The sequence below is a fragment of the Syngnathoides biaculeatus genome, chromosome 15, assembly GCF_019802595.1.
Source record: "Syngnathoides biaculeatus isolate LvHL_M chromosome 15, ASM1980259v1, whole genome shotgun sequence".
Classification (NCBI taxonomy): Eukaryota; Metazoa; Chordata; class Actinopteri; order Syngnathiformes; family Syngnathidae; genus Syngnathoides; species Syngnathoides biaculeatus.
In genome coordinates, this window is record NC_084654.1 from 18,653,123 (window position 1) to 18,669,863 (window position 16,741).

Consider the following 16,741-nt stretch of genomic DNA (forward strand, 5'->3'; position numbering starts at 1 on the left):
ATGGGTCAGGCAACGGAGGAAAGTCAGCCGGTAACAAGGTAGAAAATGCACGCGATGCAAACACATCGGTTCAAGGGTTGGCAGCTACACTAGGAAAGGTCGAGTCTTGTGTGGTACACACCTTTAATGACACAATCTGCGGGGGGGCGATCGTAAGGCGGTTTTGAATGGAGGATTCCGAAAGATACATGAACCGCTAAACCATAAATTGGATCCTGTATGTCAATATCATGCAAATGTGAAATATGGCATCTTTTATGGGGTAATTGGACGGGAGAATTGGATGTCAGCACAGGTGAATTCCATTCCGCACCGGTGCTGTCTATGCTCTGTTATGTCTCCGATACTACCTCCAATGGTGGAAAACCGAAGCCTCGGCTAATTTCCTCCATTTTCATGTCAGAACTGTTTACCAAATGGGAAAGAAGAAGAGAAAATGTGTGTTTTCCCAAGACTTATTGTTTTAGTTAGCGACGGGGCGTTCTAGTTTTACTGACAGCGATCTGGCAAAAAGCGAGTCGCACACACTCAGAATTGACTCGTTCTGTAATTAGCCTGTGGATTTCATTGCCAAGTCAGAAAGTGGGAATTTTGAAGATGTGAATATCCGTGGACATCACAGGGCTAAAACCAACATCTGTTGTCCAGACCTGTCATTACCATATAACGCTTTTGTCACTTCTTTTCATTTTTACCAATCCATCCTTTATATATACAGTGAATAAGTATTTGAACACTGAAAGAAAACCAAAGTCAATATTGGGGTCAAAGATTTCCTGTAGTTGTTCACCAGGTTTGCACACACTGCAGGAGGGATTTTGGCCCACTCTTCCACACAGATCTTCTCTAGAACAGACCGGTCGCTGAGAAACACATAGTTTCAGCTCCCTCCAAAGATTTCTATTGGGTTTAAGTCTGGAGACTGGCGAGACCACGTCTGAATCTTGATGTGCTTCTTACGGGGCCACTCCTTGGTTTTCCTGGCTGTGTGCTTCGGGTCATTGTCACGTTGAAAGACCCAGCTACGACCCATCTTCAATGCTCTGACTGAGGGAAAGAGGTTGTTCCCCAAAATCTCACAATACATGGCCAAGGTCACCCTCTTCTTAATACAGTGGAGTCACCCTGTGCCACGTGCAGAAAAACACCCCCAAAGCATGATGCTACCACCCCCATGCTTCAAAGTAGGGATGGTGTTCTTGGGATGGAACTCATCATTCGTTTTCCTCCAAACACAATTAGTGGAAGTTCAATTTTGGTCTCATCTGACCACAAAACTTTCTCCCATGACTCCTCTGTATCATCCAAATGCTCATTGGCAAACCTGAAGGGCCACTGTCATGAAATGCATGATTTTTAGTATGTTATTGATGAAAAAACGGCAGCCGACATGGACCCATGCGTTTTTTCACCACAAAACATGATTTTGACGAATATGGCTTTTTGTAACCCCCGCCACGAAAATCCTCTCGAGGGATTTGTTTTCGAGAAGAAGCAGGAAGTGACGTACATGGCGGGACCGCCTTCAAGTGGACTCGTTTCTTTCCATTAGTTTTACTTCCGGGAAGGTACCTCGTTGTTCCTTCGTGTTAGCCAAAATGCCGGCTCGTCGCATTGCTGGACATTGCTGGAACACTCGGGAGGATGGATTTACGATACATAAATTTGCAAGAGACCCGCTTCGTCGTGAAAAATGGATTGCACGGGTGCAGAGGACAAGAGCTTTGTGGGTTCCAAATGACAGGTAGGTGTGTATACAGCTACTAAAAAAAGTAATAGTTTGGGGTGGACCACGTAATCGGTCTCTCATAACGTAACAGAAGATCCGCATACGTATGACAGGGGTGCTAAATGTGTCAATGTGCGCGTAGGACGGCGTCGCCTCACCAACGATGGAAGAATGTTGCCGACAATGCAGCACTCAGCCGCGTGCTACGACCACGCCGAAACAATAGTATAATATTGCCCCGGTAACTTCACTCGGTTGTGTGGTGTTCTCCTTTTCGAAAAGAACTTCCGTGTCAGACAGGGCGCGTTTGTCTCCCATAGTTAGGGTGCAGCGCGTGTTTTCAATGGCGAATGTCCCAGTGTGACGTCACGGACGGAGGACCCAGCCAATATGGCGACTACTTGGATATCGTAGAATGACACTTCTGCAACTTTGCGCATGGATGATGCGCTCTCCGCTCATATTTATTTTTTCGTGTAGACATTTAAGTGAATAATGTTACAAGTATTTTTCATGACAATATCTATTTTACAATGTTTATAGGGATGACACTTGACCTCTAAGACGGGCCCTGACATGTGTTGGTTTAAGCAGGGGAACCTTCCGTGCCATGCAGTATTTCCAAACCTTCAGTCTTAGTGTATTACCAACAGTCACCTTGGAAACGGTGGTCCCAGCTCTTTTCAGGTCATTGACCAAGTCCTGTCGTGTAGTCCTGGACTGATTCCTCACCTTTCTAAGGATCATTGAGACACCACGAGGTAATATCTTGCATGGGACTCCACTCGGATTGAGATTGACCGTCATGTTTAGCTTCTTCCATTTTCTAACGATTGCTCCAACAGCTGCTTGTCAATTTCTCCGTCACCCTTTCCAGCCGTGTGGAGTTGTACAATTTTGTCTCTGGTGTCTTTGGACAGCTCTTCGGTCTTGGCCAGGTTGCAAGTTTGAGTCTTACTGATTGTATGGGGTGGACAGGTGTCCTTATGCAGCTAACGACCTCACACTGGTGCATCAGATTCACGATAACACACGAAGTGGAGGTGGACTTTTAAAGGCGGACTAACAGGTCTTTGAGGGTCAGAATTCTAGCTGATAGACAGGTCTTCAAATACTTATTTGCAGCTGTACCACACAAATAGATCATTAAAAAAAATCATACATTGTGACTTCTCGATTTTTCTTTATAGATTATCTCTCTCACATTAGAGATGCACCTACGCTGAAAATTTCAGACCCCTCCATGATTTTTTAAGTGGGAGAACTTGCAATACAGCAGGGTGTTCAAATACTTATTTTCTTCACTGTATACATACAGCTCCATGAAGTGAAGTGATACTATAAAAGGAGGTAAGTAGGAGTATGGCTTTCTCTTAGCAGGAGACAACATCCAGCTTCCACCGTTAAATCCCCTGTTCGGCGTCCGCCCACCGCTATAGAATAAATAGTTTATATTTAGTGCGAGAATCAGCATGCGCGGCTTTCCCCGACGCGTGCATGCTAATGTGATTGCACACCTTTGCACTGTTAAAAGCTCACCAGAGAGCGCGTTTGTACTTTAATATGGATGTGTGCGCGTGCATCTATTTGCTCGGCTCGGCCGGCGATTCAAGTCATCAGGGTGTGAGTCGGTCTCCATTTTGCCCGCGTGTTGTTCGCCATGCGCTCGTTAGAAGCCATTCCGTCAATCAAGCGTGAAACCCCAACACAATGGCATGCAAAGTGCTTTGTCGGGGTGTAATTGGCCTTGCCGAGCTGATTTTTCTTTTGTTGTTGTTGTTTTTTTTTTTCTCAGACTGCGGCCACCGTTTTTTCTCAGGTGTGCTGCCCAATAAATGCAGTTGGCTAAAGGACGGAAATGAAGAGATCAAGCAGGCGCGAGACAGGAAGTCATAGGATGATTTATTTCGCACGAGGATTTTTACCTTTTCACACAGTGGAAAAGGACTGAGATGAAAAATAGCAGGGAAAAATAATAGAACAAGTTTGAGTACTACTGCAGCAATACAAATCCACGTTCATGTATCGAAAATCAGAAATAATTTCTGAGTGCTGACTTCACTCATCCATGATGTGAAAATATGAGTCAGTTGAGGGAATTTAGTGCAAAACGTCTGACTGTGCACTTTCAATGACGAAATGCCAGGTCAGGCCTCGACCGGTTGTCAAGTGGCGCCATCTAGCGGAATTATTGGTTTATTGCAATTTGTGCGGTCGGGAAAAAAAGACAAATATTTAAGTATTAAAATTATAGCGAGAAGAGTCGTCACTTAACCAGAAATCTCAAAAGCGTGAAGCAAACGTGCTCACCATGTTTGTAAATGAAATTCTCACATGAATGTTAATATCAGCATAATATCATAAAAAGGTCCACCCCGTGTCAGCAAGCTCACATATTTTGCTATTTCCATGTACAGTATTTGCTTGAAGTTATTCATCCATCCATCCGTGTTTTTTGCCGCTTATCCTCACAAGGGTGCCGCAGCCTATCCCAGCTGTCAACGGGCAGGAGGCAGGGTACACCCTGAACTGGTTCCCAGCCAATCGCAAGGCACATGGAGACAAACAGTCGCCCTCGCAATCACACCTATGGGCAATTTAGAGTGTCCAATTAACATTGCATGTTTTGGGGATGTGGGAGGAAACCGGAGTACCCGGAGGAAACCCACGCAGGCACGGGGAGGACATCCAAACTCCACACAGGCGGGGCCGCGGGATTGAACCTGGGTCCTCAGAACAGTGAGACCAACGCTTTACCAGGTGATCCACCGTGCCGCCTGCTTGAAGTCACTTTATTTAACAAAAAATACTAATTTTAAAAAGCGTATGATCTTGATGAATGTGCATTTTTTAACAGCAAAACTTCATACAATGAAGATGAAGTGAAATGAAAAATGGGGAAATCTCAATTTTCAGGGGTGTTAACTATATCAATGAATCACCTCCGAAACCGTAAAATATCTTGAGTCGCTCCATTTTGTGCCACCGCTTTTTATACAGAATAGAAAAATGGGAAAAGATGGAAAATGTCATCTTTCACTCGCATTATGAAGGGCCACTGTCATGAAATGCATGATTTTTAGTATGTTATTAATGAAAAAAACGGCAGCTGGTCTGGACCCGTGCATTTTTTTCACCATAAAACGTGATTTTGACGTATATGGCTTTTTGTCACTACCGCCATGAAAATCCTCTCGAGGTATTTTTATTTTTGTGAAGAAACAGGAAGTGAAGTACCGGGCAGTAGCGCCCTTATTTTTGTGAAGAAACAGGAAGTGAAGTACCGGGCAGTAGCGCCCTCTAGTGGACTCGTTTGTTTCCATTAGTTTTACCTGCTGGAAAGTAGCTCGTTGTTCCTTCGTGTTAGCCAAAATGCCGGCTCGTTGTATTGCTGGATATTGTTCGAACAGTTGGGAGGATGGATTTAGTCTTCATGTGTTTCCAAAAGACCTGGTTCGTCGTGAAAAATGGATTGCACGGGTGCAAAGTATGAGAGCTCCGTGGGTTCCAAATGACAAGTAGGTGTGTATACAGCGACTAAAAAAAATATTTGTTGTGGGGTACGTAATCCGTAAGTCATGGGTGCTAAATGTGTCGATATGCGCATCGGAAGGACGTCCTCCACAGGCCTTGAGGTTTTGCCGTGATCCGCATATCATCTAAATATGGCTCCAAACGAGAGGGTAATATTGCCGGACACTTCACTCGATTGTGAGATGTTCCGTTCTTCGAAAAGAGCTTCCGTGTCAGAAGGTGCGTGTTCATCTCCCATGGCAGGGGCCGTGGTGTGTTTTGTGACATCACGGGCAGGAGATGCAGCCAATATGGCGACCACTTGAATGTTGAATGAGACTTCCGCAACTTTGCGCATGGATGACGCGCTCTCCGCTCATATTTATTTTCCCGTATAGACATTGAAGTGGCTAATGTAATATGTATTTTTCATTACAATATCTAGTTTTGAATGTTTGTAGGGATGACACTTGGGCTTTAAAAAATGTGAAAAGATGGAAAATGACATCTTTCACTGGCACTATGAGATGGACTTTGTTCCCGGTTGTGAATCCAGCAGTCCGGCTCCCTCTGATCACTTTCTTTGTTTACAAACCTCACCTTGCGTCCCCCCTTCTGTTGGGGGGGGGGGTCAATCGGACATTCCGCTATGTCGCCGCACGCTTATTCTGTGGATCAAAGGCATCCCATCTGATCGGCTTCCTTTCTTAAAACCTGAAGTGATTCAAATTGAGGATTTTATGGTGCCAATCTGTCTTTTGTGCTTTTGACAAAGATTTTAGAAAGCCCGATTCATTAGCCTCTCGCGGTGAGCGCCCTTCTCCCAGCTTCCGTCCTCTTTTCTTTGTCTCCTTTCACAGTTACGATCAAATGTCGTCCATTCTACTCTTCCCAAATTAATTGCCGCTCGGTGACACCCCCTTTAATGCCTAATTGGCTGCTGAAAAGATGATGACGAGAGCTGATTATAACACACTTGACTGACAAGAGTCCCCCCCCCCCCAAATGACCCCGATGAGCTCTGTTTTGTTTAGCTCATCAGGGTTGAAGCTACAGTGACGTGTCAAGATAAGAACGTTTCCTTTTTTTTTGTGTGTCAAATAAGCTGCTTAAATTCATTTTGCGTCCTCATTTTTCACTTTCGCTGCCTCCGCTTTCATCACAATCATATCGCAGGGCAGACGTAATGTGACGTTTTTCAAGAGAGTTCAGTAATGACTCCATTGTGGGCCGATTAAAAGATGTCACAAACCGAACAGAAGATGACAAAAACGAAATCAGTATCAAACGGCGGAACTTCTTCACCAAGTGGCCACAAGGAAACTTGAGAATTTGCGTGGAGATCTGCACATGTGGCGCATGTACAAATTATCCCCCCCCCAACAAACGCAACCCCCAATCGCCACTTTTCTATGAAAGGATAATTTTGGTGGTGGGGGGCGGTTATTTTAGATTGTAAGTTATATGTTTGTGTGTTATTATTGTCATTAGTGTCACTGGAAGAGGCAGCACGTGAAGTAGCTGTAAAGCGTTGGCCTCACAGTTGTGAGGTCCCGGTTTCAATACCGACGCCTGCCTGAGTGGAGTTTGCATGTTCTCCCAGTGCCTACGTGGGTTTTCTCCGGGCATTCCGGTTTCCTCCCACATCCCAAAAACATGCAACATTAATTGGACACTCTAAATTGCCCCTAGGTGTGATTGTGGGTGCAATTGTTGTCTTTCTCCATTTGCCCTGCAATTGGCTGCTAACCAGTTCATGGTGTACCCTGCCTCCTGCCCATTGACAGCTGGAACAGGCTCCAGCACTCGCCGCGACCCTCGTGAGGATAAGCAGCAAAAGAAAATGGATGGATGGATGGATGGATGGACGTTTTATTGTAATTTGAAGGCGATTTTTCACCAGATGTTCCAACGGCGATATTACACAAAAAACATTCCATGAAAAGGGAATGTTTTTCCAACACAAGAAAACTGTATTTCCCCATAATCCATCATTTGATTTTCCAAATTACCATCATATTACACACACACACACACACACACACACACTCTCTACGACATTAGGTATAAGTAGCTGAAAATGACATACAATAAGAGTTGTTGAAGACCAAGGGTAACAGCTGCACCAAAGTTATTGAAGCAGCACCCTTGTGAGGATAAGTGGCAAAGAAAAGGAATGGACGGATGGATGGATGGATGGACAGATAAACTCCCCCTTGGGTGTTATTGTGAGTGCGGCTGTTTGTATTGATGTGCCCTGTGATTGGCTGGCAACCAGTTCAGGGTGTATTCCTGCAACCTGCCCGTTGATAGCTGGGATAAGCTCCAGCACTTCCGTGACCCTTGTGAGGATAAGCGGCTAAGAAAATGGATTGGATGGATGACATTGGAAGAAAAAAATTCCTACTCACTTAGCAATTATTTTTTTTCCTCATCAGCCTTTTCAAAAAAAGCCCCATCGCGTACCAGCTCCGATCTTCTCAGGGTCGTCTTGACTTTGATGGCGGGCCGTAAAATCAAAGGCACTCAGGCCTGATTGTCCATCACAAATGAGTTAAATCCTTTCAGGCTCTGCGGTTTTATTTGTGGAAACTTAATAGGGCACAGATGAGTGATACCATGCTGGATGTACTGTGCGAATAAAGACTTTTAGTGACGCTGTTGGCTTGAATTACCCATTAAAAAAAAACCAAAAAACTTTGCTGTTTTACTAGGCATAGATTACCTTGACTTTGAAGTATAAAAATGTATTGAACTCATTGAACAGATCTGGAAATTTAACAAAGATCGCAGCTGCACGAGGTCATCTGGCAATCAGTTTGATATTTTGTAATATGAAAAAAAAAATATGAACCACGTTCCTTTATTTTGACACATTGTCTTTTAGATTCCATACCAGAATTCCTTTAAAAAAATACCAGTTTGCTGTCAAGATTAATGATGTTTAATGGCACAGTTTTCCCCTCATCCTATAGAAAATCTGAATTGTGTGCAACCTGAGAGAAGGAGACGAAAGGGGATTGGTTTTTCCTCCAGACCCGCTCACACTAACGGGTAGCTCGCAGAGGTCGCGATTCCACACTGGTTGCGTTTGTTCCTGCTCATCATGATGTAGCCCTTGTCTCCCCACTGTTGACCCCAGCTGGGAAAAAACAATACACAAAACTCAACCACGCTGCTCAAAAACACAATCATAATCACGATATTGATTCCGCATTGGGTCCACGGCAAGAAAATTATAGGCAGCTTTTCGGTGTTTAACAATCAAAATAAATTTTTGAAGACCGACACCTAAATTGAGTTTGCGGTCGTTATTAGCAAAAACGACCCAAAAATAATTATAATAATTAATTATACTATATATATATTTATTTATTTATTTACTTTTGGGGGGGGTTCTGAAACTGAACTATAATATGGAAATGCTAAAAATAAAAAAACATCTCGGGCTTTTAGTCACTGTAACAGGTACTCCCCAAAGGTTAGGTTTGCGATGCATTTTGCCACAAAGTTTTTACGATAAACATGGTGATTACATCTCTCTCAATAAATATTATTTTTAATTATTATATATTTATAATTTTATTATTTTTACACATATCTATTTTTAATTTATAATATATATTTCTAATTTTATTATATATAATGTTTATATATATATATATATATATATATATATTTATATTTATTTATTTATTTATTTATTTTTTTGGGGGGGGTTCTGAAACTGAACTATAATATGGAAATGATTAAAAAGAAAACACCTCGGGCTTTTAGTCACTGCAACAGGTACTCACCAAAGGTGAGGTTTGCAATGTATTTTGCCACAAAGTTTTTATGATAAACATGGTGATTTTATATATATACACATATATATATATATATATATATATATATATATATATATATACACAGTATATATTTCTAATGTTATGTCTATAATTTTTTTATATGTTATATATATGTATATTTTAGGGGGGGTTCTGAAACTGAACTATAATATGGAAATGATAAAAAAAATCTCGGGCTTTTAAGAAACTGCAACAGGTACTCACCAAAGGTTAGGTTTGCGATGCATTTTGCCACAAAGTTTTTACGTTTACGTTAACATCTTTTAAATGACTCCTAGTCATGATCAGTGTAAAAATATTGCAATATATTTGTCGATGAGATTACCTGTTCTTGACCAGCCAGTAGTCGCGTCCGTTGTCAGTGCCGTAACCTACAGCCAGGACTCCGTGATCTAACTCAGTGCTGCTGCACTCTGGCTCGTCATACACGCCTGTCAACAAGCGCAAAAATACAGTCAGATCAAATATTATTTTTATTAATCTTTTTGACAATACTAGCATCAGTCACCTGATTCATAAAACTGGAACGATTCATGCGACGCATCAATCGCGATCGACACGGGGCCGACTGTCGCCACGGCTTCCTTCAACGCGCCTTCGTCGCCACTTTTCACATCGACGTAACCCGTGCATGTGGCGCCGATGTTGGCTGGGTTGTAGCGACACTTTCCGTTCTATTTTAAAAGGGGGTGGGGGGCGTGGGGGGCAAGAATGACTGCATTCACTTACTGGACACAGCACGAGTTACAGTTGCAAGTTGGTCGAGCCGAGGTTTCCCAAACATTTCTCAACTCAAACAAGAGTTTTGTCTATCCCAATAAAAACAAATTTGAGACCCAAAGTTCGTAAAGTCCTGAGTAGTTTCTACTCTAACTTGATGTTTCATGAGTTTTAAAAAAGAAATCTTTGCTGTTATCTTTGGACGTTCACGAGGGGGTACTAAGGTGCGCTCTCATCAAGAACGTCTCGGTACCGCCGCGATATTCGGTAGTAAAGTAGACCCGCGAATTTCAAAGCATCCAAGGTAGGAACAGAGGCGTAACCGAGGTCAGACATTGGGGGTGTGCAAGGAAATTGTGAAAAGCAGAAACTTTGGCGTATGAAAGGCTGAGGCGACAAAATCCTGACACTGCTGTGACGTCTCCGATACTTGCTAATGTACAAAGCACCGCGGAGAGACAATTTGAGTTGACCTCAGCCTCGTAAGGGTACGACTCCTCCGTGTCAATTCCCCCGTTACTCTGGATGTAGCGGAAAGCGTCGTCCATGAGGCCTCCGTTGCATCCCATGTTGCCAAACTCGCCGGAGCAGTCGACCAACTGCTGCTCGCTCAGAGACACCAGCTTGCCCGTCTTCCTGAAGGTCTGACCCTCCAAAGACCCCGTCTGAACAAGGCGACAAACATTTACGAACAAAGTTAATCATCCACGGTTTGGCAGAAGGCAATATGGGAGGTGTCGTACGTACTGTGCTGAAGGCCCAGCAAGAGCCGCACTGCTTCTGATCCTTGACCTTAGTGACGTATCCCTTTTTCCTCCAGTCCACAGTCTGTGGAAGGTCAGCTCCGAGGGGCAGTGGCAGGAATGTGGAACCGCCCCGAGGTGTGGACGTGTTGAAGTGCCGGAGACATCTGTGGGAAACCATCTGCTTGTACTCCTCGTTTTCCTGATCGGGAGGGGACACTTTTAGCATTCTCTCGATAAGAATTAGTCATGATCCAGCGGCAAGGGGGCGGACCTAAATGCAGGACTTCCAGGCAACGACATAACGATCGGAGTGGATTTATTCCGCAAACAGGTCGATACCAGGTGGAGCAGAGGCACAAAAACGCTAGACTATAGGCAGCATCCAAAAACATGAAACGAGGTCCAATGACTATGATACAAACTAAGAATCTTGACAAGACGTGGTCAGACTTAAAGGCCACAGAATCGCTGTGACAAAGGATAGCCTGACACAAGACCAACATGGAGTAAATGTAACACAACGAACTGGCAAAACTCCAACGTAAATGCCTGGTCTAATTACAGTCAAATGAGTGGCAGCTGTGTCAGAGGTAGATCCCCCCAGACCCGTGGCCCAGAACACGCCCCTGACGGCACTGGCCAGACCACGCCCACAGAATTCAGTGAAGACGACCAAACCGTTGGCTGGTTTTCTTACCAGATCGGCAAAGAAGGTCATGCCAAGGCGGTAGGACTTGATGCCCTGATCGGCCATGATGTTGTGCACAAGGACCAGTCGACGGTTGCTCATCCAGATGGTCTTGCGTTGGGACTCCTCCGACGGGGAGCTGTAGAACTTCCCTGACCAAACAGAACGAGAAAAAGTTCATGATGAATCCATTGAACTTTTTGCGTTGTGGGGTGAGTGTACTTATCTCAAGTACATTGCTCCCATAAGAAATAATGGAAAGGCAATTTATCCATCCTTGGATTTGAACTTTAACCATCATAAAGCTTTCAAGCAGTCGACAAGTAACCCTTTCATAACATTTTTGCATAGTTAATTGTCTTGGAAGCTCAAATACATATTATTTTTTTGTACTTTGTACCCTTAGCAGGCGATAACATCCTATTTTTGGTTCTATTTTAGAATTTTGGTGCAATCAATACCCTTGTGAAGTGGTATCCATCCATCCATCCATTTTCTTTGCTGCTTATCCTTACAAGGGGCTCCGGCACTCCCCGCGACCCTCGTGAGGATAAGTCACAAAGAAAATGGATGGATGGATGGTTGAAAAAACACAAACAAATGGTTGCTGACTATCTAACAAAATGAAATTGTCTCCTCACCAAACTTGAGCTTCCAAGCGTGGAACTCCAGATCCTCCAGAGAGACGCTGGCGCTGCCGGCCACGGCCAGAAAAGCAGCAGCAAGCGGCAGCAGCAACTTCATCTCGTCTGTCGTGAAATCAAAACTCACAAATTGCTGTTTCCGAAGTTTCAATCAAGATGTCGAGTCATCGCGTGTTCGTCTCATCCATGCACATCCATGCGATTCACAGCACAGAAGTTGTCAATTTCCCCTTTTGCGTTTTTGTCGTTGCTTACCTGCTTCAGTGTCGGCGTGTGTGCGCGAGTGAGCGAGTTGAAGTTCCGTAGGCGACGGCGGGCTCGATTTCAGCGATTTTTTTGTTATATAGTGACTCCGTATATGACCTGCAGCGCGTTCAGTCAGGTGGCTGTCAGCAGCCTGTAAAATGTTCCGCAGTCAATCATTGAAATGGGGAAATGATATATCATGACTGATATTTTTTTAATTTTTTTTTTTTATGATGCAATTCTGTTGGGAAGCTAATCAGTCAGCAGAACTTTGGCGACATAATTACGGCTACATATGACTTGTTTACCGCAAAGTATTATTTATTTTTTTTTTGGGTAAACTCTGTTGAAATGTCCAATTTGTTCCCATGAAACACTTCCACAATTGAGAACTAATGACAGGCATAAAGAGAAGAAAATGAAATCAACGTCTATATTTGTATTGCTTCTGAGAAAATATATTAGGTGTGGAACCCGGGGTGAGGCGGATGTGCTCACCAGTCAACCGCCGTGCAGTCCGTTCAAATCATTCAATTGCAAATTGGCAGCAAAAAGCAACAGTCTAACTGGACTCCACCGTAATTTCCGGCCTACAAGCTGCGACTTTTTTCACACGCTCAACCCTGCGGTTTATGCGGTGATGCGGCTAATTTGTGCATTTTTTTTCTAACGGTCGCAAGCGGGCACTCGAGCGGAAAAGGGAAGAGTTACAGCGGTGGAATATATGAGCCGAGGAAGTGACTTTTACCAGTCCATCCCTGGTAGCGCCTTGCTAGCATGTTACTGCCGTGTCTCAGTGTGTTTTTTTTAACCGACCCTGTTAGCGTGGCGCTAGCGTTAGCATTAGCGTTAGCGCAGCGCTAGCATTAGCACGACATTTGCGTTAGTGTTAGCGCAGCGGTGCTAGCATTAGCGAGGCGGCACTAGCGTAACTCTGTGTACCGTATGTCTCTTGTTTCAATGTGGCTTGCGGCTTATACACAGCTGCGGCGTATGTATGTACTAAATGGTATTTCCTTTACAAATGTACTGGGTGAAGCTAATAACCAGGTGCGCTCTATAGGCCGCGAATTACGGTGCTACGTATGTAGCTGACCTCCTGACCTTATCTGACTCATATTGCTCATGCCACAGATCATACGTAGCCTCACATCAATAGTAGCATGATGTTACCATTTTTGTTCATGATAGTGGCACACCTTTCCTTTTACCTTTACGGATACTACAGCTGGATTAGATTGCTTAACTGACTGCGTGGTTTTTAGCAAAGGTCAATCCGTGTATTTTGTTGTAAGACTCGGATGCATTATATGAACTCTAAACTCAACAAGCTAGTCCTCCATTTTCCACTGCTGCCGGTCGCCATTCCCACTTCATCTTTTTTGTCTTCTTCAGCCAGTTCGCTTCCTGAATGATGAGCATTCACTTCCTTCCTTTCCATGTATCAAATACAGCGTCCAGTACCCGGACGTCCTCAACCCTGACTCCACATAACTCAATTTTACGATTGAAGATGTCTAAAAGATTAGCAAAATACTGAAATCAGTGTACAGTGGAGTTTGCTTTAGTAGTCTCGTTTGGAACTTGCTGGGTTTTTATTTGTTGGCATGGAAACTTCAAACATGATTGAAGATGCTGCGACAGGAGGAACATTTACAGTACACAGATGTCATTGAACTCTCTCCTGATTTTTTTTTTCTTTTTTATTCCATCATTTAGTATGTGCAGAGTTCAGTTAGCGCTGTAGCACACTTACTCGAGGTCAGTTGGGGGGCGGGGGGCGGGGGTGACAGTCGATACAGTTTTCTCAAGTCATGCTTTGCTTTCTATATTGCTCGCAATAGTAAAACAGAAGTACAAAATTATGCTTCCGTGCATGTGCAGTTTGGAGGTAAAATATATATAAAATAAATATATTAAATATTATATAAATATAATGTAAAAATATGAAGGAAAAAGATGAAACAAAAAATATTGTAAAACTTCAGCAATTTGAGCAGCTAACGAATAAACTCCACAGGTGTTTTGTCTTGTTTTGTTTTTTTTTCTCTTATAGTTATAATGGGCGACACGGTGGGTCAGCTGGTAAAGCGTTGGCCTCACAGTTCTGAGGTCTCGGGTTCAATCCCGGCCCCGCCTGTGTGGAGTTTGCATGATCTCCCCATGCCTGCGTTGGTTTCCTCCCACATCCCAAAAACATGCAACATTAATTGGACACTCTAAATTGCCCCTAGGTGTGATTGTGAGTGCGACTATTTGTCTCTATGTGCCCGACAATTGGCTGGCGACCAGTTCAGGGTGTACCCCGCCTCCTGCCCGTTGACAGCTGGGATAGGCTCCAGCACTCCCCGCGACCCATGTGAGGATAAGCGTCAAAGAAAATGGATGGATGAGAAATACCATGTAATTTATGTTAACGTAACAAATGGAATTTTTAAAAAAGTAGTTTAGTTAACAGGACCGTGGCGAGATTTTAACTCCCCTAGTCATACTGAAATATAATTGAAAAACTGAAAAATAAATGAGTCAACACGTTTTGGCCTTCCCAGTAGAGCTAAGCGATGCAACTTCCTAGCAGGCAGCAAAATTTCCCAACAAAATGTTTACTGGTGTGAGAAAAAAAAAAGATTTTCACTATTTGTTTCTCCGCAAATCCACATGACAGTCATGAGAACTGCGTCGTAAATGTGAAAATGAAACATTAACTTTGTGGCTTTTGAGCGGCAAGGATGCGATGACGCAACCCTTTCTTCCCCGAATGGAAGCAACCTTGTTTTCGGGTTTTCTGGCCTTGTACTGTGCACTTGACGTCATGTGAGGATTATAGGACACACTTACGAAAGCATGTAAAATTCCAAATGAAATAACCACAAAATCTTTTTCTTCTACACTCACCTCAAAATCGGAAGGAAAAAGTAAAAACTTAAAACTAAACCCAAAACATGACAGAAGAAGGAAAAAAATATAGCAGACTGACAGAAGAAGAGATGAGGAAAAAGGGGAAAAGATGAATTGAAAAATAAATCAAGTGAAATATATTTTATTCTTTAGTACCATCCATTTAAATGTCCTTTTCTTTTTCGATGCCATTTATTTGTCAGTACATATTTTTCAAAATTAAACAACCACAATATCTCGTTTTATTACACTCACCCCAAAGCAGGAAGGAAAAAGTTAAAACTTAAAACTGAAATCAAAATATGACAGAAGAAGAGATGAGAAAAAGAGGAGAAGATTAATTGAAAAATAAATTATATAAAATATATTTTATTCTTTAATACAATCTATTTAACTGCAATTTTATTTTTCAATGCCATTTTATTTGTCAATACATATTTTTCAGCAAGAGCAAAGTATATTAAATGTACCACCATTACTATAGCAACAGGCTTTTCAACTGTATAGCCATACATATCAATATTATTACCAATTTACATGATTGAGTTGTTGTTTCTCAAGAATTGATTTTTCAAACAGGCCGAGAAATTGCAATTGCGCAAATCGAGCGTTAGAGGGCAGAATTTGACATGTTTCGTGTTACTGAACCAATCAGTCATAATTGAATAACAGCGCATTCATTATTTAATTGGCAATCAGTAGGATACATCATCCGCCGTGGATTTGCAGGACAATCTCAATCCAAATAAATGTTGCACTCATTCCGTTTCCACTGGGGTTGCATAATAGACATTAGCAGTTATAGATGCCGCATTGTGTTTATTGCCATAATGTGATAATAGCTGTGACTGCAACTGTAACAGCAAAGTACATCCCGGTGGGCCCGGTGCGAAAAGTACAAACCCCAATCCCGTGTCAAGCCCAAAAAGATGCTCAGCCCGTGATGGTAAACTCTTTTAATGTCATTACTGTACATATTTCCCCGGCTTAGAGTCCATTCACAAAGCCGGCTCATGAGCAAGGCAGGATTCACACACAACAGCCGCTAAACGGTGACAGCGGTCTCGGCGGGCATACCTCAGCGCATAATCTGATTATCGGATCAATAACACAACAACATTGGGTGCATAGCTGGCGTGCCCGGCGTCTTCTCCGGTTGCGCATAGCTGGCATTCGGCGCTCGTTGCCACTTTATAGGCGACAAAGTGCGAATGCAAGCAGGAATTCAAAATGGAAGGCCTTTTTAAGGAGGGGGGGTGGGGTGGGGGCAGTCACGTGGCACCCTGCTTCGGAGGCCCCGCCGTGCCAATTTGGTGGCGAGCGCTGTCATCGCTCTGCCACGGAAGGGTCATTCCGCATTTGGAGGCCGATTTCGGTAATAGCATTTTTGAAAATTGAAGTAGCGCTTTGATTTTGTTGTTGTTGTTGTTGTGTTTGTGTTATCAGGAAAAATGTGGTAATAAACTGTCATGTAAATCAATATCTCTACCCTGAAGCATCAGCATGATACTTTTTATGAGGTATTAACTGTTGTGCTGTGTTTGGCGTGACCGTCTTATAGAAAGTATTTATGAGTGACAGTTTTGAGATTTTAATACACAATATTTACAGTGACCTTTTTTTTTAATTTATCTTGCAGTCCATAAATGCCCCCGATGGAAAAATACAATTAAAACCAAATTTAAATTAAACTTGTACATTACTAA

General features: G+C 43.0%; 1 protein-coding gene across 1 annotated transcript; it reads right to left on the reverse strand.

Annotated features, from left to right (window-relative positions):
* Positions 1-8,170: 8,170 nt before the first annotated feature.
* On the reverse strand, positions 8,171-13,328 carry ctsl.1 (cathepsin L.1). The gene is made up of 9 exons (XM_061844298.1): positions 13,311-13,328; positions 12,147-12,288; positions 11,889-11,996; positions 11,257-11,399; positions 10,561-10,758; positions 10,287-10,478; positions 9,602-9,767; positions 9,419-9,524; positions 8,171-8,384 (listed from the first exon to the last, which is right to left on the reverse strand). Exons 1-9 carry the CDS (start codon positions 13,311-13,313, stop codon positions 8,285-8,287), a joined length of 1,158 nt encoding a protein of 385 aa, XP_061700282.1. The 5' UTR covers positions 13,314-13,328; the 3' UTR covers positions 8,171-8,284.
* Positions 13,329-16,741: the final 3,413 nt, after the last annotated feature.